The sequence below is a fragment of the Anabrus simplex genome, chromosome 8 (genome assembly GCF_040414725.1).
Source record: "Anabrus simplex isolate iqAnaSimp1 chromosome 8, ASM4041472v1, whole genome shotgun sequence".
NCBI lineage: Eukaryota > Metazoa > Arthropoda > Insecta > Orthoptera > Tettigoniidae > Anabrus > Anabrus simplex.
Window position 1 is genome coordinate 210950969 of NC_090272.1, and position 23280 is coordinate 210974248.

General features: G+C 37.8%; 1 protein-coding gene across 1 annotated transcript in view; it reads right to left on the reverse strand.

Annotated features, from left to right (window-relative positions):
- LOC136878706 (cyclic GMP-AMP synthase-like receptor) overlaps nt 1-23280 on the reverse strand; it is a 142194-nt gene that overhangs the window by 94514 nt on the left and 24400 nt on the right. Inside the window, exons 2-3 of the mRNA XM_067152137.2 lie at nt 20152-20292; nt 19906-20073 (exon numbers count right to left, since the gene is read on the reverse strand). Of these exons, the coding sequence (XP_067008238.2) occupies nt 19906-20073; nt 20152-20271 (288 nt within the window). The 5' untranslated portion in view covers nt 20272-20292. The remainder of the gene's footprint in view (nt 1-19905; nt 20074-20151; nt 20293-23280) is intronic.

Genomic DNA, 23280 nt, shown 5'->3' on the forward strand with positions numbered 1-23280 from the left:
GCAGCTGTTGATCCACACAGGAGCACAATATTCTGCCACAGAGAAAACTAAACCAAGGGCAGAATATCTCAAGGTAGTTGCAGAAGCACCCCAGGTTGTACCACACAACTTCTGCAGAATGTTGTTACGACTCCTAATCTTTTTGCTGTATTTACTAGATGTTGCCTGAAGGAGAGTGTCCGATCTAATGTTATACCTAAGTACTTTGGGTAATTATTGTGTCTGAGGACCTTACCGTTAACAGACACTTGGAGAGTACAGTTTGGCATTTTGTTATTTAGATGAAAGCAGGACCCTCAGTTTTGCTGGTGTTTGGTTGGAGTCTCCATTTCCGAAAATAGTCACTAAGAATGGAAAGGTCATCAGTTAATATGTTCTCCATTTCTTTCAGGTTACTATGACTTGTAGCTAAAGCTATATCATCAGCATAGCAAAATGTTCTAGATTTTGTTGGTGGCAAATCTGATAAATACAGATTGAACAGGAGAGGAGCCAAGACTGATCCTTGAGGGAGACCACTGTTCAATCAATAGAACAACCTGAAAGAGTCTATTATTCAGCATGTTTCCAATTAATTGTACCGTGGTTTTGCATGGTAATACCTGAAGAAGTTTATACAGCAGCCCTTCTCTCCAAACCGTGTCATAAGCAGCAGAAAGATCCAGAAAAACAGCAGAAGTTTTCAACTGTTGCTGAAAACCTGCTTCAATGCATGTTGTAAGTGCAAGGACTTGGTCACAACAGCTACGATTCTGCCTAAAACCAGCTTCGTCAATAGAAATATGTTGATTAATTACAATGGTAATTCTGTTGTCTAGTAGTCTTTCAAGGAGTTTATAGCAACAACTGAGGAGAGCGATTGGTCTGTAGCTTTGTGGTATATCTTTGGGTTTGCCAGGTTTCAATATGGCAAGGATTTTAGTCTTCTTAAACTCCTTAGGAAGAATACCTGTCTGAAGTATGTGGGTAAAGAAGCATGTCAACCACCTTCTCGCATTCCGTCCCATATTTACGATAAATTCAAGATGTATTCCATCAAAACCTGGTGCCTTACCAACTTTCATATCCTTTAATGCTGTATCAACCTCATCAATCGTTAAGGCTTCAGAGTACTCAGAAGAGGTTGGAGAGGTACGTTTAAGCATCCTTAGGTTCTTTTTAACCATTTTTGTATGTTTTTTAATCTTTAGTAACCCTTGAAGTTAAAACAATATGGGAGGCTATTTTGTTTGGTGAGATAGTTGACTTCTCTCTACCTCCTGTTGAGCTTCCTCCAAGTTTTCTTAATAGGGTCCAGGCTTCTCTACTGGAATGAGAGAAATCCAAGTTACTAATTATTTCTGTCCATTTCTGTCTACGATTTTCATCCAGACTCCGTAATAGCTCCTCACCAGTCGTATGGACACCTGTTTCAAGAAAATCTTTGCATAGGGCATCGCTCTGTTCACTCCCTCCAGGAACGTATTTTTTCCTGTAGCCTCTTGGGATGTGCTTTTTGGCTACAGATTTCACAAGAACTACAAATCTCTGATAATTATCGCTGGTTGCCGGAATCCATCTGATGCATTTGTCCAGCTCTTCAGAGAATTTCGTCCAGTTTGCCTTTTTAAAGTTCAAGCGTGGACGTGGGAAAGATCTAATTAAGGGAACAGAGATGCCCATCTCAAGGAAGATTGGTCTGTGTTGACTATTTGGGAAGTCCCCCAAAACTTCTCTCATCATGGGTAGAGGGTTGCCAACAGAGTCACGTGTGACAAAACAGAGGTCTGGGTTGGACTCTCACTTCCAAGCAGCAGATCTAAACGTGCCTTTGTCTTTTGCATCAAATATAAGATGTATATTTTGGTCTTCTGACCATTCTACTAAAGCTATGCCGCAATCATCGTTTCTTGCATATTTCTAAGTTTCATGATGGCTGTTGAAGTCGCCAGCATAGATAGTTGGATGACTTGCATCTGGAAGAGCTGGGGTTGGCCAGCAGATGGCTGGAGGCTTGTAGATATTTACGATGGTTACATCTTGCAGTTTTATTGTTACAGTATGAATATTATTAATTGTATTAGATGATATGAATTCAACCTGCTCCAAGTTGTTACGGGCATATGTAGCAATACCATATACAGTCAAAGGTAGCACCAATAATACTATAACCATAAATCTTCCCTCTCTTGCTTAGCTCATCTTCTGTAGCAGCATGTGTTTCTTGAATGAGTACCAGATCAATGTCATTATTACGTAGCAATTTTGACAAAACACCACACTTAGATCTACTGATACCTTCAATATTCAGTTGGCAAATTTTAATACCATGTCCAAGCTTTCGAGTCAATTGGCTCTTAAAAGAGCCGTTGAGTGGATTACTTTGTACAGTTTGCATATTTGCTGGGAGATCTTTAGAAGATAGGTCCAGCAGCCAATGTTGTTGCTTCCTTATCACCACCCAGGGGTCACGTGTAGGGCTTTTTAAGGTTTAACCTACGGACGTGAAGCAAAGGAGTAGTAATGGGATATTAAAAGTTATTTTACTGAATCGATTCATTTGATTCCGTTCGTGTTACCGAATTAATACAGTGATGCGATTCGCGGCACATTAGGGTCACCATTCCTATTACACCTATGTACTGATCGGTACTGAGAAACAGCATTCAATGCTCGCTGTTGTCGTCTGGTCTTCGTTCTATCAACTGTTTTCCTAAGCATCATCCAGCATTCAGATTCAGGTTTTTCCTGCAGCCACTTCTTCGCATCAAGTTTTAATGCTACAAACCCTTTCTCCCACAAGGACAACTCCATTAACCCGATGAGTGCTATGGCCGCCTATAGATGGTGCAAGAGAACTTTAATTTCTTTGAGTTCTCCAGTTCACTCTCGAGTGCCAATTCAATTTCTGGCATGTTCTGCCATCTGTGGGGCATTATGTAGAACTAATTGATCATGACTTATAGCTTCGGGAAGTAACTTACATAGCTTTTTGTAGACGTCTGTGGAATTCATCCATGATGTAAACAAACATGGCGGAACAACAAGCTAGTTGCTCTTGCAGCAATGTTATTTCGGTTCAAAGAATCTTTCTGTTATTAACCACAGCGGAAAGTGATGATGAAGATGATGATTTTTAATGTATCGTTAAGCAATTTTTAAGGTGAGGGTGATACAGAGACTGCTGAAAATATTTCAAGTGAGAAAGAAACAGAGCCTCCTTCTAAATGAAAGAAGTTAAACACGGTGAGTTCAAAAGCTATTTCATCACTGTTTTTGTGGCGGACAGATGATTTTTCTTCACCAGACTTTCAAGTAACTGTGACAAGACTCTGGGAGCCAAGTAGTGTTTTATGACAACCACAAAATCATTGATTTTTCTAAAACTTCTGTGCCAGTGGAGTTGGTGCAGGTGGTTAAGCAAATTGGTATCACAAACAACCGGCAGAAAACATGAACTCTTACCACATTCCAGGTTTAGAAAGTATTTTAAAATATCAACTTATGTACTTGTACGGCGTTATAAGTATTAGTTGCCTACAGATTTTAGGAAATAATTTTATTTTGGGCTCTTTACTGTGTATAAATGTGATGTACAAATGGGCCAAAAAGTGTAATTTTGTTTTCTCTCAAAATTATATTGAACAGAAGGGTAGGATTTTCCATTTGAATTTAGATTTGTAAAGAACCAACATTTATAAACATTTTAAGCTAGTCACCACACTGATAAGTTAAAAACTGAGGCTTCTACAAATGTTTTTACATAGGAAGAAAAAACTCAGCACTGAGGTACCAAACATTCAACTGGTAACTCAGCACTTAAAAGGTTAAAGAAGTATATAGAAATAGATGAAAAAATACCTGTCACCCAGGTGGCAAATTTCCTATCAATGGTTTGCCTAGTATTTTCTTAAATGATTTCAAGGAACTTGGAAATTTCACAGGATTCACAGTTTTCTTATTCAACTTTTTATTGAAGTTATTTACATCAGTCGGCTCACTTATTTACTGTCCACGTATACCTGTGATTTTGCGATTTGATGATTGAAATTTTGTGCAATAATGCGACATACGAACTGAGAGAAGACTGAGCAGTTCTTCCCAATATAAAACAGATCATTTTGAGTGGTGATGAGCATGACTCATAGTCACAGGGTAGGCTCGAGAGCTGAGTTGAATTAACTATCAAAAGGCAACTACTGCAAGTTATAATACTAAGATTCATTGAACTAATACATAGAATAACTTAACAGCCTACGTAGCTACTTGCTACCTAATTTGGTATTATGTTTTGACTACCTTTTTAATACTGCAAATCAATCCAAGTATTATGTTAAACCTCCCTGTAAGAAGAGGTCAGTGGATGCAAGTAGGTATCATTTTCAAATGAGCTGAGAGTAAGAGTCCATTATAGTGTACGATTCTTTCAGTGAGCCATGGCCCTGTATGTCCAGCCTGCAACGGAAGTTCGGCTCCCCGCCAATGTCCAGTGTTCTACCATGTGTGTGTTGTGTCTCAAAGATCCGTGAACGTGCCACTCAGCACTGTCTGCTGCAAGTCTGCTGAAATGTGTGCCATAAGCTTGCAGTCGCTACGATTCGATTTGACATTTGAATGAATTGAAACACTGGTTCGAAACATACACTCAGTCACCAACATTAATAAGGGATATTCAAATGAAAATTGGTCACCAGTTTAAGAGAATAGTAAACTGTTCTCAAAAGTAATCACCAAAACTACTGTATTAAGATATTTATTTCACAGGACGAAGGGATGGTCAGTTACCTTTTGAAAAAGCTGGCGGTCTGTTGACGGAACCATACCAGTACCCAGTCACACGCTCAAACCACTGTCCGCAAATGTCTTCTTTCAGCTCGAGCATGGGCCACACACAAAGCTCAGGGCTATGCACAGCACTGCAGAACCTAAGGCGTGCCATAGTGTCAAAACACTCGGACATGCTATCAAACAGCATTATCCTTCTTCACAACAACACCCGCCCCTACATGACCAACTCTATGAGGAATACATTTCAGAGATTTGGGAGGGAAAATCTTCAACAACCTCTTTACAGTCAAGAATTTTCATATCTTGTTCAACTATACTTTATGGCAGGGGACCCCTTTCCATTTGACTGGTCCTTATACTTAAAAGGCCCAATCAATCAATCAATCAATCAATCAATCAATCAATCATTACTGATCTGCATTTAGGGCAGTTGCCCAGGCGGCAGATTCCCTATCTGTTGTTTTCCTAGCCTTTAATTAAATGATCGCAAAGAAATAGGAAAATTATTGAACATTTCCCTTGATAAGTTATTCCAATCCTTAACTCCCCTTCCTATAAACGAATATTTGCCCCGATTTGTCCTCTTGAATTCCAACTTTATCTTCATATTGTGGTCTTTTCCTACTTTTAAAGACACCACTCAAACTTATTCTTCTACTGGTGTCCTCCCACGCCATCTCTCCTCTGACACCTCGGAACATACCATTTAATCGAGCAGCTCATCCCCTTTCTCCCAAATTTTTCCAGCCCAAACTGGGCAACATTTTTTGTAACGCTACTCTTTTGTCGGAAATCGCCCAGAACAAATCGAGCTGCTTTTCTTTGGATTTTTTCCAGTTCTTGAATCAAGTAATCCTGGTGAGGGTCCCATACACTGGAACCATACTCTAGTTGGGATCTTACAAGAGACTTATATGCCCTATTCTTTACATCCTTACTACAACCCATAAATACCCTCATAACCATGTGCAGAGATCTGTACCCTTTATTAACAATCATATTTATGTGATTACCCCAATGAAAGTCTTTTCTTATATTAACACTTAGGTACTTACAATGATCCCCAAAAGGAACTTTCACTCCATCAACACAGTAATTAAAACTGAGAGGACTTTTCCTATTTGTGAAACTCACAACCTGACTTTTAACCCTGTTTATCATCATACCATTGTCCACCGTCCATCTCACAACACTATCGAGGTCACCCTGCAACCGCTCACAATCTTGTAACTTATTTATTACTCTGTACAGAATTACATCATCTGCAAACAGCCTTATCTCTGATTCCACTTCTTTACACATATCATTGATATATTATAAGAAAACATAAAGGTCCAATAATACTGCCTTGAGGAATTCCCCTCTTAATTATTACAGGGTCAGATAAAGTTTCGCCTACTCTAATTCTCTGAATTCTACTTTCTAGAAATATAGCCACACATTCAGTCACTCTTTTTTCTAGTCCAATTGCACTTAGTTTTGCCAGTAGTCTACCATGATCTACCCTATCAAATGCCTTAGATAGGTCAATTGCAATACAGTCCATTTGGCCTCCTGAATCCAGGATATCTGCTATATCTTGCTGAAATCCTACAAGCTGAGCTTCAGTCGAATAACCTTTCCTAAACCCAAAATGCCTTCTTTCAAACCAGTTTTAATTTTGCAAACATGTCTAATATAATCAGAAAGAATGCTTTCCCATAGCTTACATACAATGCATGTCAAACTGACTGGCCTGGATTTTTCAGCTTTATGTCTATCACCCTTTCCTTTATACGCAGGGGCTACTATAGCAACTCTCCATTCATTTGGTATAGCTCCTTCAACCAAACAATAATCAAATAAGCATTTCAGATATGGTACTATATCCCAACCTCCCGAAGGTATCACCACCTTGACGAAGGCAAAATATATTTTGCCGGGTGTTTATTGGAGGCTTGCGTGGTCAAATGATCCTTAGAGCTATGCCGGCGGGAGCATCTGCTCCTGGTAGGGCCACCCAAGCCGGACAGGTCTAAGGTGATGATCCAGACTAAGAGTGATACCCTGGTCCTCCAGGTTGGGGGTTGAGCGTAGGGTTAACTCCCCTACCTCGTAAAAAAAAAACCCCACTGTTACGGATACCTTAAGAATGAATAATGCAGGACTGGAAAACTTGGTGACGAACCGGCAAGAAAAACGGCTAAAGAGAAGGAAAAATGATATTATATTAGCAACGTGGAATGTTAAGACATTGAAGAGACCTGGCAAGTTAAAAGTATTAAGGAATGAAATGGATAAGTATGGAGTGAAAATAGCAGCTCTACAGGAACTAAGATGGAAAGGGCAAGGGATGATGATGTCTGGACAACATATTTTGATGTACAGTGGAGAAAAAGCAGGCAGTAATGGCACAGGATTCCTCATACATAAGTCAGTAAAGCAAAGCGTGATCAACTTTACTCCAATCAATGATAGGATGTGCTCTGTGAGAATTAGGGCAAAATTCTTCAACGTAACTGTGTTTTGTGTGTACGCCCCTACTGAGGAGGCAGAAGATGAGAAGAAAGATGCATTTTATACCAAATTGGAGGAAGAAATTAATAAAGTTCAAAGGCATGATGTGAAAATTATCCTTGGAGATTTAAATGCAAAAATTGGAAGAGAAGAAGTGTACAAACACTTAGTAGGGAAAGAAAGCCTGCATGAAGTAAGTAATGATAACGGATTGAGATTGATTGATTTTGTGAGTGGAAAGCAGATGATAATTAAAAGTACTTGGCATCCTAGGAAAAACATTCACAAGGAGACCTGGATTTCACCAGATGGTGTGACAAGAAATCAAATAGACCATGTTATCATAGACAGGCGACATGCATCAGATATTATGGATGTTAGAAGCTGCAGAGGTGCTGATGCAGATACAGACCACTATCTTGTTAGAGTCAAGTACAGACAAAAAATAGATTTGGCAAGAACGGAAAAAGTAACAAGAAAGGCAAAGCACAATATTGAAGGACTAAAAAATGAGGAATTGCAAGAGAAATACAAAAAGAAAATAGCTGAATCTTTAGCAATAAAAAGGGAATTATGGGAGAAAGGAGAAGTGGAAGATAAATGGGAGATACTGAAAACAACTATCAGTGAAGTTGCAGATAGTACCCTGGGAAAGAAGAAATTGGTAAAGAGAGCAGAATGGTTTGATGAGGAATGTTCAACATTAATCCAAGAGAGGAATGATGCTAGGAACAGAATGCTTCAAAGGAGAACAAGACAAACAGTAGAAGAGTATAGAGAGAAACGAAGAAGAGCAGATAAGATATGTAGATATAAGAAAAGAGCTTTTGAAAGAAAGAGAATCGAAGAACTGGATGAAATGAAGGATAGAAACGAGGTACGAAAGTTCTATGAAAGAACAAAAGACATTAAGAGAGGGTTTCAACCAAGAGCTGTTTTCTTCAAGGATAAAGATGGAAACCTTCTGGGTGATAAAAGCAAAGTGCTTGGAAGATGGCAGGAGTATTTTTACGAGTTACTCAATGGAAATAATGAAGATGATAGAGAGGAGGAAAATATAAATGTTGATGGGGAAGAAAGAGAATTGGAAGAGGAATCAGTAAAAGAGCCAGACTTAGAAGAGGTCAAAGCTGCAATTAATGCATTAAAGAGTAATAGAGCCCCAGGTGAAGATGGAATGGAGTCAGAGCTGTTGAGATATGGGGGAGAGGGAATAGAAATGGCTGTTTATGAATTGATTAAGGAGGTTTGGACAAAGGAGGAAATACCTAAGGATTGGACATTGGGTATAATTTACCCATTACATAAAAAGGGAGATAAGGCAGTATGTGGAAATTATCGAGGGATCACCTTGCTGGATGGAACGTACAAGGTTTTTGGTAAGGTACTAGCCTTAAGATTGGAATTATGGATGGAAAGAATATTAGGGGATTACCAAGCAGGTTTTAGAAAACATCGCTCTACTCTGGATCAGATATTTATATTACGACAAGTGCTAGAGAAATTTTATGAATATGACAAACAGCTACATCAGCTGTATGTTGATTTTAAACAGGCATATGACAGTCTAGATAGGGGTAAAATTTACAAGATTATGAAAGAATTTGGAATCCCAAGGAAATTGATTAGATTAACAGAAATGACTTTGAAAACAACGGTATGCAAGGTGAGAGTGGAGCAAGATCTGTCAGAGGAGGTTTTAGTGGAGAGAGGACTAAGACAGGGAGATGTACTTTCCACACTTCTTTTTAACCTAGCATTGGAAAAAGTAATCCGTGAATTGCCCATCAACCCAGGGGGAACCATTTTGAACAGATTAGTACAAGTGATAGCATATGCTGATGATGTAGCAATAATTGCAAGAAATGAAAGAGCTCTTGAAGAGAGCTACTCAGTATTAGAAGGGAAAGCACGGGACCTAGGACTAGAAGTGAATATAAACAAAACAAAATATATGAAGATGGGAGATACAGAGGGAGTAAGAGGAAGGACCCCAGTAAGATTAAATGGGAAGGAATATCAAAGAGTCACATCTTTCAAATATCTAGGCTCTATAATAACAGAGGACAATAAAACCTCCGTGGAAATACAGGAGAGGATAACAAGTGGAAACCGATGCTTTTACGCCTTGCAAAATATGTTTAAATCCAGGAATGTCAGCAGGAATACAAAAATTAAAATATACACAACAGTACTAAGACCAATAGTTATGTATGGCTCAGAATGCTGGGTGATGACCTCCAGAGAAGAACAGTGGCTGTTACGGTGGGAAAGGAAGATATTGAGAAAGATATTCGGTGCAGTAAGAGAGCAGGATGGGTGGAGAATGAGGACAAATGTAGAGCTGCAAGGACTGTTTGGCCAGCCAGATATTGTTGCTAAAATTAAGCAAGGAAGAATTAGGTGGGCCGGTCATGTTCAGAGAATGGCAGAAACCTGCACCGTAAAAAAGGTGTTTATAGGGAAACTTGATGGAAGGAGGAGGAGAGGAAGACCCAGGAAAAGGTGGATTGATGATGTTGAGGATGACCTTAGAAAGTTAGGAGTTAAACGTTGGAGAAGAAAAGCTGAGGACCGAGATGAATGGAGGCAGGTGATAAAGGAGGCCAAGGACCTACAAGGACTGTAGCGCCGACCAGTAAGTAAGTAAGTACTATATCCCAACCCATTGCCTTTAATATATCCCCAGAAATCTTATCAATTCCAGCTGCTTTTCTAGTTTTCAAATTTTGTATCTTACTGTAAATGTCATTGTTATCATAGGTAAATTTTAATACTTCTTCAGTGTTACTCACATCCCCCATCTGGACCTTATCCTTGTAACCAACAATCTTTACATACTGCTGACTGAATACTTCTGCCTTTTGAAGATCCTCGCATACACACTCCCCTTGTTCATTAATGATTCCTGGAATGTCCTTCTTTGAACCTGTTTCTGCCTTAAAGTACCTATACATACTCTTCCATTTTTCACTAAAATTTGTATGACCACCATTTATGCTTGCCATCATGTTATTCTTAGCTGACTTCTTTGCTACATTCAATTTCGTAGTAAGTTCCTTCAATTTCTCCTTACTTCCATAACCATTTCTAACTCTATTTCTTTCCAGTCTGCACCTCCTTCTTAGTCTCTTTACATCTCTGTTATAATATAGCAGATCCTTACCATTCCTTACCACCTTTAAAGGAACAAACCTATTTTCACATTCCTCAACAATTGCTTTAAACCCATCCCAGAGTCTGTTTAAATTTTTATTTACCATTTTCCATCGATCATAGTTACTTTTTTTAAACTCCCTCATACCTGTTTTATCAGCCATATGGTACTGCCCAATAGTCCTAATTTTAATACGTTCCTTTCTTTCACATTTATTTTTAACTACGACAAGAACAGTTTCGTGATCACTAATACCATTTATTACTTCGGTTTCTCTATAGAGCTCATCTGGTTTTATCAGCACCACATCCAAAATATTATTTCCTCTAGTTGGTTCCATCACTTTCTGAATCAGGTGCCCTTCCCATATTAACTTATTTGCCATTTGTTGGTCATGCCTCCTGTCGTTCGCAGTACCTTCCCAATTGATGTTTGGTAAATTGAGATCACCTGCTACTATCACATTCATTTCCAACATAGCTGGTTATCTTATCAAATAATTCTGAATCAGCGTCAGTGCTACCCTTTCCCGGTCTGTACACTCCAAAGACATCAAGTTGCCTATTATCTTTACAGAAGAGCCTTACACCCAGAATTTCATGTTTTTCATCCTGAACTTTTTCGTAGCTTACAAATTCTTCTTTCACCAGAATGAATACTCCCCCTCCTACCATTCCTATCCTATCTCTACAATACACACTCCAGTTCCATGAGAATATCTCTGCATCCATTATATCATTTCTCAGCCATGATTCAACTCCTATTACAATATCTGGTAAGTATATATCTATTAAATTACTTAATTCGATTCCTTTGTTTACAATGCTTCTACAGTTGAGCACTAACATTTTTATGTCATCCCTACTTGATTTCCAGTTCCCTGTTCGCTTAACACCGCTCCCTAGGCCACCCCGTTTCCCTGAATGTACCTGCCTAAAACCCTTCTAAACAAGTTTCCTAACTTATATGTACCACTGCGGTTTAAATGAAGACCATCTGGACGCAGATCCCTGTCTCCTACCCACCCATTAGGATCTAGAAATCTCACTCCCAGTTTCCCACATACCCACTCCATAGTCTCATTTAAATCCCCAATCACCTTCCAGTCAGTATCCCTCCTACAAAGTATTCCACTGATAACAATCTCCGCTTCCTTAAACTTCATCCGTGCTGCATTTACCAGATCCCACACATCCCCAACTATGTTGGTACTTATATACCTGCTTGCCTTACGTTGTTAGTACCAACGTGAAACACTACCACCTTCTCCTTTCCCTCTTCCTTCTCTTCTACTTTCCTCAACATCTGCCTCAATCTAATTCCTGGATAATACTCTACCCTGGTTCCCTTTCCTCCACACACTTTCCCCACATGTCTAACGATGGAATCCCCCATGAACAGAGCCTCAACCCTACCCACCTCATTTGATCCCCTCCCCTCCTGGTCAGCCCTATCTTCTGTCACTGCTGCAGAAGCTACTTCCTTCTCCCTTTTCTCCCTCCCATGACCCTGTTCCACCTGTCTTTTCCTTTCCACTACACTACATTTCCCTTTCCTACCTTTTCCCTTCCTCCTACTTCCACACATATCAGCAACAGTTCCCTCTGAACTTGACTCAGAAATCAAATTTAAATCTCTTGACCTGCATGTTAAAGCTCTGCAGTGCACTGCTACAAATTTTAAAATTGCCAAAGAGGATCTAGTGACTATTTTTCTTGTTGAAAACTTATATTAATAATTATAATTAATAATTAATAATTTAATAATAATAATAATAATAATAATAATAATAATAATAATAATAATAATAATAATAATAATAATAATAATGTGAATGGAAAAAATCTATTAAATTGTTAACACATGTACAGTAGTTACATTAAGTTAAAATATCAATATGAATCTCAAAATGTATCATTTACATAATTAATTTAATTAGTTAGAATCTCCATGTATATGAAACCAATATTTGGCTGTTCTATTGTCAGTTTACCAAATACATTAGGAGTTTATACATATTTATCATTGAAATTGATATTTTCAACAAGTTCTTTGTTCCCAATCAGACTTCAGAAATTGCTACAGCTCTTGACATGACAAATTGAAATTGATTTATCAACCTCAAGGTTGTCAGCACCGGACTTGAAGAATTTAAATTTCGCTATCACCAGTTTCAACATTCAACATCAATACTGACATTCTAATGCCTACACAAAAGCAGTCTTCAACTACACATAGGGCCCACTGTATTCTCTCCTGTTCAACACTAATCCTACAAAGCTGCATGCTCTGTAATCTAACTGATGTGCATTGCTCCAAATTCCAACTATGCACTGTAAAACATGACAATGTGTAAAAGTTATGTAAGAGTGGTGGTTGGTAGTGTAGTGTTGTCTGAATATGAAGAGGAAATTGTTGGGACAAACACAAACACCTAGTCCCCGAGCCAAAATCATTAATCAGATGAGATTAAAACCCGCGACGTCAACTGTTCTAAAAATCTTCAAGATCATAATTACGTATTCAATTATATTGAATCGTATTATAAGTATATATATATATATATAGGTACATTTTCGTGAACAAAGCAAATACTTGATCATTAATCTATCCTTCAATCTCCGTCAGCGTATGAAACTACAGCACTTGACGTTGTAAACACCGCGCCGATCTTCTGGATCTTGCAAGTTACTTTGGTTGAGCTGCTCGTCTTCGGCTTCTTCATGACTTTAGATCTTCATATTTGGATTGTGTTGTGACTTAGTGCCTGACGGTGTATGCAGTCTGGCTCATTTAACTGTTCTCTGCTTTTGGTGAACATTGTGAGACAGTGTCAAACATTGCGTGTGCCGTGCTGATGCTCGGAAGATTACACATTACTTCTTTTAAGTGACTTACTTCCACTTCGTCTGAATTTTACAGTGCCTACCCCCGTCATTTCTTTTATATCACCTCTTCAACTGATACTGTGTGGACTTGACCGTTAACTTCTTTCTTATTATGCATTGTTTTTCGAGTTATAATCGGCTGATGATGACCCAGACTGGGGTCGAAACCGGTACCATTTCCACTTTTAATTAAATAAGAATGTAATCTCTACATCTCTTATTTACTTGTATTGAATAGGTTGAACTATCATATTTATTATTTCAATTTAACTGTGATACTTTTCAATACGGAACAATGAAATTTTTATCTTTATTATGGAATGACAATAAGAAACAACACGATTGAAAAGAGGAGTGTGTTATTAAACTAATGATTCTGCTGATCAACATTTTACTTGCAAAATGCGGTGTTAGAGCTGTTTTCACTGTATGCCTTAACCTATATCGTAGTAAGAGGTACTGTCCGATATTCCGGCATTTTCGGTAATCCGGCACCGGGCCAGTCCCGATCGTGCCGGACTATCGGACTTCTACTGTATAGAAAAATATTAATGTGTTTGCAAATTATCAGCGAAACGGAAAAATAGTGGCCATGATACACTGCCATTTTGATTAATTAATTATATATAATGGAATAGTGGCGTAGGGATGTGGCGACCCCATCGCCCAGTGGGAAACCACTGCAATCAGCTACCCGAGTATTGGCGGGAAAACCATAACATATGCGGAGTATGGAGGAAATGCCTACTCCCAGTCCTGAACAACTAGGATGAACTTGTAGCACTTCATTCATCACCAATTCATACTTCATTAATCACCTTTCCAGATCACATCTGGAATTGTAAAGCCTGACCTTGGTCAGAAATGTTTCGATCGAAAGATCAGACAATCAATGATGATGAGTCTTCTAATGAATAAATCCACCGGTGTGGACAAACAACAACAAGGATCTGCACAAAGACACCACTCGGAATCGGTGGGGTGTCAAGTAGAAGACCTAGGCGAATCGGAGCGCCTGGAAGCCCAACAGACAATTGACAGACAGCTGACAGACAGTGGACTAACCCAACAATGTAAGAAGAGACTTAAGTTCAACAAATCAGGAAAATTTTCATACTTTGCAACATTAAACATTAATTCACTAAGTAAGGTGGGCAAGTTGAAACATTTAACTGATGTGATGGACCAACATAGGATTTTAATAATGGCTTTACAAGAACTTAGGAACACAGACCAGGACCCAATTGAATCAGGAGGTTATCGTCTCTACAAAGGACCTCCAGGAGAAAGAGTAATGAAGAATGTCCCTCAATTTGGTGTAGGTTTTCTTGTTCATAGTAGCATAATAGACTCAATTGAAGAATTTTCTTCAAAATCTTCGAGGATGGCACTTCTAACAATTAAAGTAGGGAATAAAACTTATACTTTAATAAATGTCCATGCACCAACAAATGACAAAAACAATAAAGATAGAGAAGGAGTTGAAAACTTTTGGGAGGAACTTGATTCCATATTAGCGAAGATCCCTGATGAGCATATAAAAATCTTACTTGGAGATTTCAATGCTAAAATAGGCAGAGAAAAGAAGTATCGCACAGTTGTAGGAAAATGGCCAGCTCATAAATTAACGAACAAAAATGGCCAAAGATTAATTGAACTTTGTGCAGATCATAGACTCGTTTTGGAAACCACCAGATTCATGAGGCGACCACATAAACTTATGACATGGAAATGCCCTAACGTAAAATTGGGAGAGTTTCAGATTGATCATGTTGCCATGGATAAAGATTATCATAAAGAAATTTATAATGTCAGAGTCCTCCGTGGGGTAGACATTGACTCGGATCATTATATCTCAAAAATAAAAATAAAGTTAACACCAAAAAGGAAACACAAACATAATCATCTCAAAGCAAGGAGAAATTATGATCCCAGTTACTTAATAAATAATAAAATATATTTAGAGAGATCCAAAACACCTTTAAATGACAAATTAGAGACAATGATCAACAAACTTAAAACCATAGCTGAAGAAATTGCCCCAATCAAAAGGAGAAAGAAACATGCGTGGTGGAACGAGGAATGTGACAAAGCAATTCAAGCAAGACACAAGGCATGGATAAATGATCAACAGAAGAAAACGGAAAAATCTCGAGAAGAACTAATTAATGCCAGAAGACAAACAGCTAAAGAAATTAGGACAATTAAAAGGAATTATCAAAAGGAAATGCTTAGCACTATAGAAGAAACATTCAATCAGCATAAAACAAGAGACTATTACAAAACATTCAAGCAATATCAATCTAAATTTACCCCTCCCACACTTATGGTAAGAAATAAAAATGGTAAAATGGCACACAATAATCAGGATAATGCTAACATTCTTGCAGAATACTTTAAAGAGTTACTTAATTGTGAGGATCCTGTGGAACATTTAGAATTTGATCCTAACCCAAAAAATAAAACTCCATTACAAAAGATTATACCACCAGTTTACAATGAAGTGAAAACGGCAATTAATGCACTTAAAAACTACAAAGCAGCAGGAGAGAATCAAATAGTAGCAGAAATATGGAAGAATGCTAATGATCAGACTATTCAAAACCTACATAAATACATCATTGATATTTGGAACACGGAGAAGCTTCCTGAGGAATGGAATACAGCGATAATCCACCCGCTGCACAAGAAAGGTGATCGCTCCGATCCAAATAATTATCGGGGGATATCCTTACTTGATATTACATACAAGATTTTATCCAAGATTATATACACAAGAATCCAAGAACAACTCGACCAAGAACTTGGAGAATATCAGGGAGGATTTCGACCAGGTAGAAGCTGTCCAGATCAAATCATTAGTTTAAAATGGATAATGAAGCACCAAAGAGTTCGAAGTAAGGGTCTGGTCATCACGTTTGTAGATTTTAAAAAAGCATACGACAGTATTCATCGTGACTCATTATTAAAAAGCCTTAAAGAATTTGGCTTACATCAAAAACTTGTTAACCTCATTAATATGACTTTTAAAAATACGAAGGCAAAAGTTAAATTTAGAGGTGAATTATCAGAATCATTCACTATAAGAACTGGACTTCGACAAGGAGACGGACTTTCACCATTGTTATTTAATTGTGCATTGGAGAAGGTTATGCGTGAATGGAACAAGAAATGCCAACCAACTATCAAGATCGGTAGAAATATTAAACTCAACTGCCTTGCTTTTGCGGACGATTTAGCATTACTTGCAAATACAATAGAAGAGGCTAAATTTCAAATTGAACAACTAGAAATTATAGCTAAAAAAATGGGATTACAAATTTCATTTGAAAAAACAGAAATGATGCCAACTTTTAAAGTTGATTTACCAGTTATTCAGCTGAACAGTAATAAAGAGATTAAAATTGTTCAGAAATTCAAATATCTTGGGGAAATAATAACATGGAACACAAATGAAAAAGAAGCAATAGAACACAGAACAACTAAATTTAAACAAGCACAAAGACTTACCTGGCCAACCTATAAAAAAAAATCTCTTTCGATAAACGCTAAGCTGAAACACTATAATTCCATAGTTAAACCAGAGGCAACCTATGCTAGTGAAACTTTATTCAAATTAAATGTAAAATCTACAACAGACAAATTACAGAAAACTGAGAGAAGAATTCTTAGAACAATTATTAATAAAAAACACCAAGTTGATGGACAGTGGAGATTGTTGCCTAACAACATTGTCTATCGTGAATGTGAATCAATAATATCTACAATGCGTAAAAGAAGAATTTCCTTTTTCTGTCACATATCAAGATTAGCAGACACCAGGATATTGAAACAACTATTCGATTACTTTTTGAAGAATAAAATCAATAATAATTGGTTCAAAGAAGTTCAGGACGATTTGGAAGAATTGGGTATAACTCGGCAACAAATCAAAGACAGAAAAGAGAAGAGGATTTTGAAGAACAAAAGCATAAGTCTCAAACTAAAAGCAGTTGAACGGAAACAATATACTATATCGGACACACAAAGGGCTTCCAGGTCGGAGAGGATGAAAAAGTTCTGGGAAAAGAAGAAGAAGAAATTAACTCAAATGTATTGATTTCAGTGCTCCAATGTGGGCGTAAAATATGTAAATAATAAATAAATAATATAATGGAATAGGTTTATATGATTTCTAAAAATGTAAACATATTATTAAAAAATAATGTGTTTGTCATACTAACTTTCCTTTTACTACACCTCATTTTTCTATGTTGAAAGGTGTAGCCTCCCCCCCCCGCAATAACTGACAGTTGCAGTTTCTCTGGTGTGAGTGTAGGTGATGCAGCATTATCAGCATACAACATTTTGTTGTGGAAACACTGAATGCTACTAGGTACCGTACTTTTACCCCCTCAGCCCGTCAGCTATGGCTATAACTGATATTGTTAAGCAAGTATTTAACTCGCTAAGGAATGTACAACACTGCCACATTTCGCAGAACGAAGCTTCGTACATTCAGAGGGGAAAAAATGTCCCCACAAAGGTTGTTTCAAAATTCAGGTACAACTTATACACGTGTAAATATGGTAACTTTGTAAAAAAAAAAGATGAAACTGCACAGAGCCAGAGAGAGCCAGGAATTGAGCAAATCATGACAAGCCACTGACAGGGAGAAGCTATCCACCTACATGCCACAGAATGTCAGCAAGAATATGAGGGGCTGACAAAAATGTAATCGTGTACGTGCTACGTGATGATAATGATGTTTGTTGTTTAAAGGGGCCTTACTGCTGGGTCATCGGCCCCTAACGGTATGAGGTACATTAAAATGAAATGATAATTAAAACTTCAAAATGTATCCACTGACTGAATGAGGATGAAAATGACCATAAATTCAAAATAATCAGAGGATCCAATTCGCAACGCCTTATTTTCTGAGATGATGCTTGTTGTCCAAAGGGGTCCAAAATTCAGGTCACCAACATCTCATAATAGTACTAATCACCGGAAAAGTAAACCCACTGTGTTTCTCATATAATGGCATATAGTGGTACTAATCACAGATAATGTAGATTCATGGTGTTTCTCATACCCAGACCCATGGCGCACCTCCCTGAATGATACTAATCACAGACCCATGGGCAGAAGCCTTGGTAGGCACTCCACTCACTGCACATGGAGGCTCGGTGGCAGATAATGCTCTTTTATTTCTATTCTATGCTCAGTTCATGGGACTGCCAATACGAGCGTCTCTACAAGCTGCAAAATGTTACCAACTGTTAAGGAAATGTCCAACAAAAAGCAGGGGAGCTATTCCATCCCGGCATTTGGAAGAAGGTTATGAATAAATTACATTTTTTCTTGCCATGCGAGCAGTATGTCCCATGGCGATAGTTTTAAAGGGAGTGTAGCCTCAAAGGGGCCAATGTTCTCTTGACAGAGCTTGGCCTGGATTTGCAAAGATAGGTTACAGCTACCAAGAGAGCCTTTTCTTGTGTTTTTACTTTGAGTGGGTTGGTGACAGAAGCAGTGACTCAGGAATTCTGGGAATGACATCATGTCAGCCAATGTCCATGCTGGTAGCTAGCCAGCTAATGGACACTGGCGCATGAAATCTTTCATTAGGTTACAAAAGTAAATGTACCTTTCTGGGCGGGTTCAGTGGGTCCCTGGCATTCATAATGAACACGTCTCTTCTAAAAGGATTTTACGGTAAAATCCATATATATATATATATATATTTCTTTGAGAAGTTGTGTGTTATATGCTGGAGTGCCTACACTGGCTGTGTACCGACACATGGTGTGGTACTAATCGCAGGTAACGTCGACCCATGATGTTCCTCACATAATGGTACTATCCTAAGATATAAATATGCATTAATGAAACATGTTTTTAACATGATGCAAAGCATTCAAAGATTTTATATCTCACTAAGAGTCCTAGTTTTATTCTATTTTATATTTTACGAGATGTGCAAATTGTTCTTTCAAGATCTCTAGATGCATTTAATAACTTTTACCATAATTTTGTGTATGTATGTACATTTTTTTTTAGTTATTAGATGTGTTTGTACAGATTAGTATTATGGCTGGTGATGGCCAGCCAAGGCCGAAACTAGTTCCTTGACTAAGAAATGTAAACATTACGTAATATAGTATTGGAAAGGTGGATCATTTATGACATAATTTTTGTTATTATTGTAATGGTACTAATCACAGGTAATCTCATGGTTCCAAATCAATCATCCCTTGGTTGCCCCTTTTAGTTTCCTCTTATGGCAGGCAGGGTATACCGTGGGTGTATTCTTTGTCTGCGTCCCCCACCCACAGCGGTCACGTCCTAGGTGATTAGTTCCATCAACAACAGATACAACAGCTAGAGTGGCTATAATACTGAGCAAAGTCTACATGCAAGACACAGACAGTACTCCAACCACATCAGTGTGTGGGAAAAGCAGCAGAGAAAGGTGAAGAAGAAGGACAACAACAATGGTCACCAACCACATCTGATATTCTGATGCAAGAAAATGTAGAAAGTGTTATCAATGAGAATCTGAAATACAAAATAAGCCAATGATAAGAAATGAACATGCTTGGAATATTTATTACTTACTTGAATATCACTGGCTGGAATCTCCAGTTCCATATTTAGATCAAACTCATTTGGTTTGGAAATCTTCAAGTTTTCATAGTAACTACCCGAGTACATCAGACGCTTGTAGAGACACTTGAAGAGGGGATCAACATTTTCCATGGCAGGAATCATCTTGAGCTTTAGTATCTGGAACACAGAGTAACCTACACTCACTGCACACTGCACACAACCATTAGAGCAATAGTAGTATTGGAAGACTTATACCTCTGTTAGATGTTTATTGTACGCTCTGATCTCATCCCCTTTCAAAGAGATGCTGGATGATGTTATTTCACGCAATACTGAATCAAGTCGGTGATAATCCCTGGTATTAAGTGCAGCCATGTCTATATTTTAATCAAGAATCTGCAAAGAAAAATTAATGACATATATTTCAATAACAACACTGATCAGTATTTTCCAAAATATTAGCAAAAAAAAAAATCTGTAACTTTATTATTATTATTATTATTATTATTATTATTATTATTATTATTACTCAGCCTATGAAGTCTACTATTTTGCCAGACCATAATGTACAATTCCAATATAATTGGTCCGTTATTGGACATGATGATCATGATCATGATGATGATGCTTCTTGTTTAAAGGGGCCTAACATCTAGATAATCGGCCACTAATGGTACGGAATGAGACTGAATGTAATGACAATTTTAAAGTCCAAAATTCATCCACTGACCAGAATTCAAAACATGATGATAAGAATGAGTGGATGAATATGAATTTAAAACAATCCAACTCAAAAAACTGGAAGTTAAAAATAATTCCAAAATCGATTCACTGACTAGAATTCAAAAAGACGACGATGAACAATGATTATGAACTTAAAACAATCAGTGGATCCGACCTGCAATGCCCCACCTTCCCAGAAACTAGTGACCAAAGGACTGCTTCCAAAGCACAATCCTGAATCGATGATACTTGTTGTCTAAAGGGGTCCAAAATCTAGGTCAATGCTCCCTCATAATGGTACTTATCACTAGTAAAATAGAACCATGGTATTTCACATGTTGCGGTACTATTCAAAAGTAGCGTAGACTCTTGGTGTTCCAAACATTATGGTACTAATCACAAGTATTGTACGCCGTGCAAGTAATGCAGACCTATAGAGTTTCTCGCATAATGGTGCCACTCAAAGGCAATGCAAATCCATGATGTTCTTCACCTAGGTGTACTAATCAAAGGGACCCAAACTATCCCGTGGTGTTCCTCACATAGTGTCCCCCTGTGAGTGAGGCGGTAGAATAACACCCACGGTATCGCCTGCCTGTCATAAGAGGTGACTAAAAGGGGCCCCAAGTGCTCTGAACTTTGGAGCGTGGGTTGGTGACCGCAGGGCCCTTAGCTTAGTCCTAGCATTACATCCACTTCTGCCAGGCTCCTCACTTTCATCAATCCTATCCGACCTCCCCTGATGAACTCGTTCTTTTCTTACCCCAACGCTATTACGTTTCCGAGGGCTGGGGAGTTTTCATTTTCACGCCCTTTGTGGCCCTTGTCTTTCTTTGGCCGATACCTTCATTTTTCGAAGTGTCGAATCCATTCCATTTTTTCCCCTCTGATTAGTGTTATATAGAGGATGGTTGCCTAGTTGTACTTCCTCTTAAAATAATAATCACCATCACCACAATCCTCACATAATGAATACTAATGACAGGCAACGCAGACCCACGGTGTCGCTCATATAGTGGTTCTAATCACAGGCAATGCCCAGCCCCGTGGTGTTTCTCACATAATGGTGCCACTCATAGACCATGCAAACCCATGGTGTTCCTCACATAGGTGTACTAATCACGGCGCCAATATTTCCGCGGTGTTCCTCACATAGGTGTACTAATCATGGGCGCCGATATTTTCGTGGTGTTCCTCACATAGTGGTACTAATCACAGGCAATGCCCAGACCCGTGGTGCTTCTCACATAATGATACTAATCACAGGCAATGTAAGCCCGTGGTGTTCCGGATATAGTGATACTAATGACAGGTACTGTAAACCTACAGTGAATCACTCTCTGCTGCTACTGATCACAAACCCATTCTGCACCTAACATAGTGGTACTAAAGGAAGTCTACCAAGTTCCATTTTTAAAATTCCAGTATATTTTCCAGTATATTCAGTATAACTATCAGCAACATTCCAGTACGTGATGCTATGAATATGATGCATATAAAAGTGATTGATTGAATATATATGTCTTTCTTGGGACTTATTATCTTTAGGAATGATGATTTCATGTTTGTAATTTTTTGCCAACAAATGCACATTAATTTTGTTTTTAGTAAATTCAATTAGCTTTGATGCTTTAAATACAAACAATTTTTCAACATTTCTTACAGGACCTCCCTATGCCCCTCACAGCCCTCCACTCCACCCAATGCTTTTAAATCTCTATAATTAGGAAATTTATACAACTCTTGCTTTGGAAAAAATCACAGTCGTAATGAGTACAAAATTGATTGTAACACTATTAAAACAATTACAAGACAAAAAGTTGACAAAATGCCAAATTGACAAATTTATAGCTTCATACTATATAACTGTTGTTTTCAATTTACAATGTTGTATTACACACACACAAAATATACTTGAAAAACCCTATCTAACATCACTGCTTATAAGTGACAATGCACTTTCGGCTGTTTGAATCACTTTGTTAACACTTACATCCAATACGCACAACCAAAGAAAGAGTATCAGATAACACACACTGTGGAAGTAAACCATTCTTGAATAGATTCTGTACCAGGCTTATTCTAAATGAAAAATTGTTCTAGATAATAAGTCACAAAAAAGACACATATATTAAATCAATCACTTTTATATGCATCACTGAAAGAAACAAAATATGTTACTATGTATATATAGCAGTTTTTATGCTTTATAATATATATAATGTACAAAAAGTTGTGTGCTATGCTATATAATTTATACATTTTATGACAATTTTGTGAATTATTACCATATGTATTTAATTATCAATTCAGAGAGAGAGAGAGAGAGATGACTGTATTTTTTTCAGTATTTTCACCTCTTTCTCCAGTTCTTCTCTCTCTTCCTTCGCACTCTGCATAATTCATCGTTTCTTCAATTCTGTATGTTTTATTTCTTTTGCTGCTATCTTTCTTTTGGCGGCGATGTTACCTCTACTCTTTTTAAACTTTTCTAAAGCTTCATTTATCACTGTTGATGCATTTTGGCTGCAGGGATCACCTTTTTCAAAACACTGACAGCTAATACCCTACCAGCTGCAGATACTGAATCATACACAGACACTGTGCATCAAACCATTTTTATGAAGATTCTCTACTAGGCATTCTTTGTTTATTGAAAAA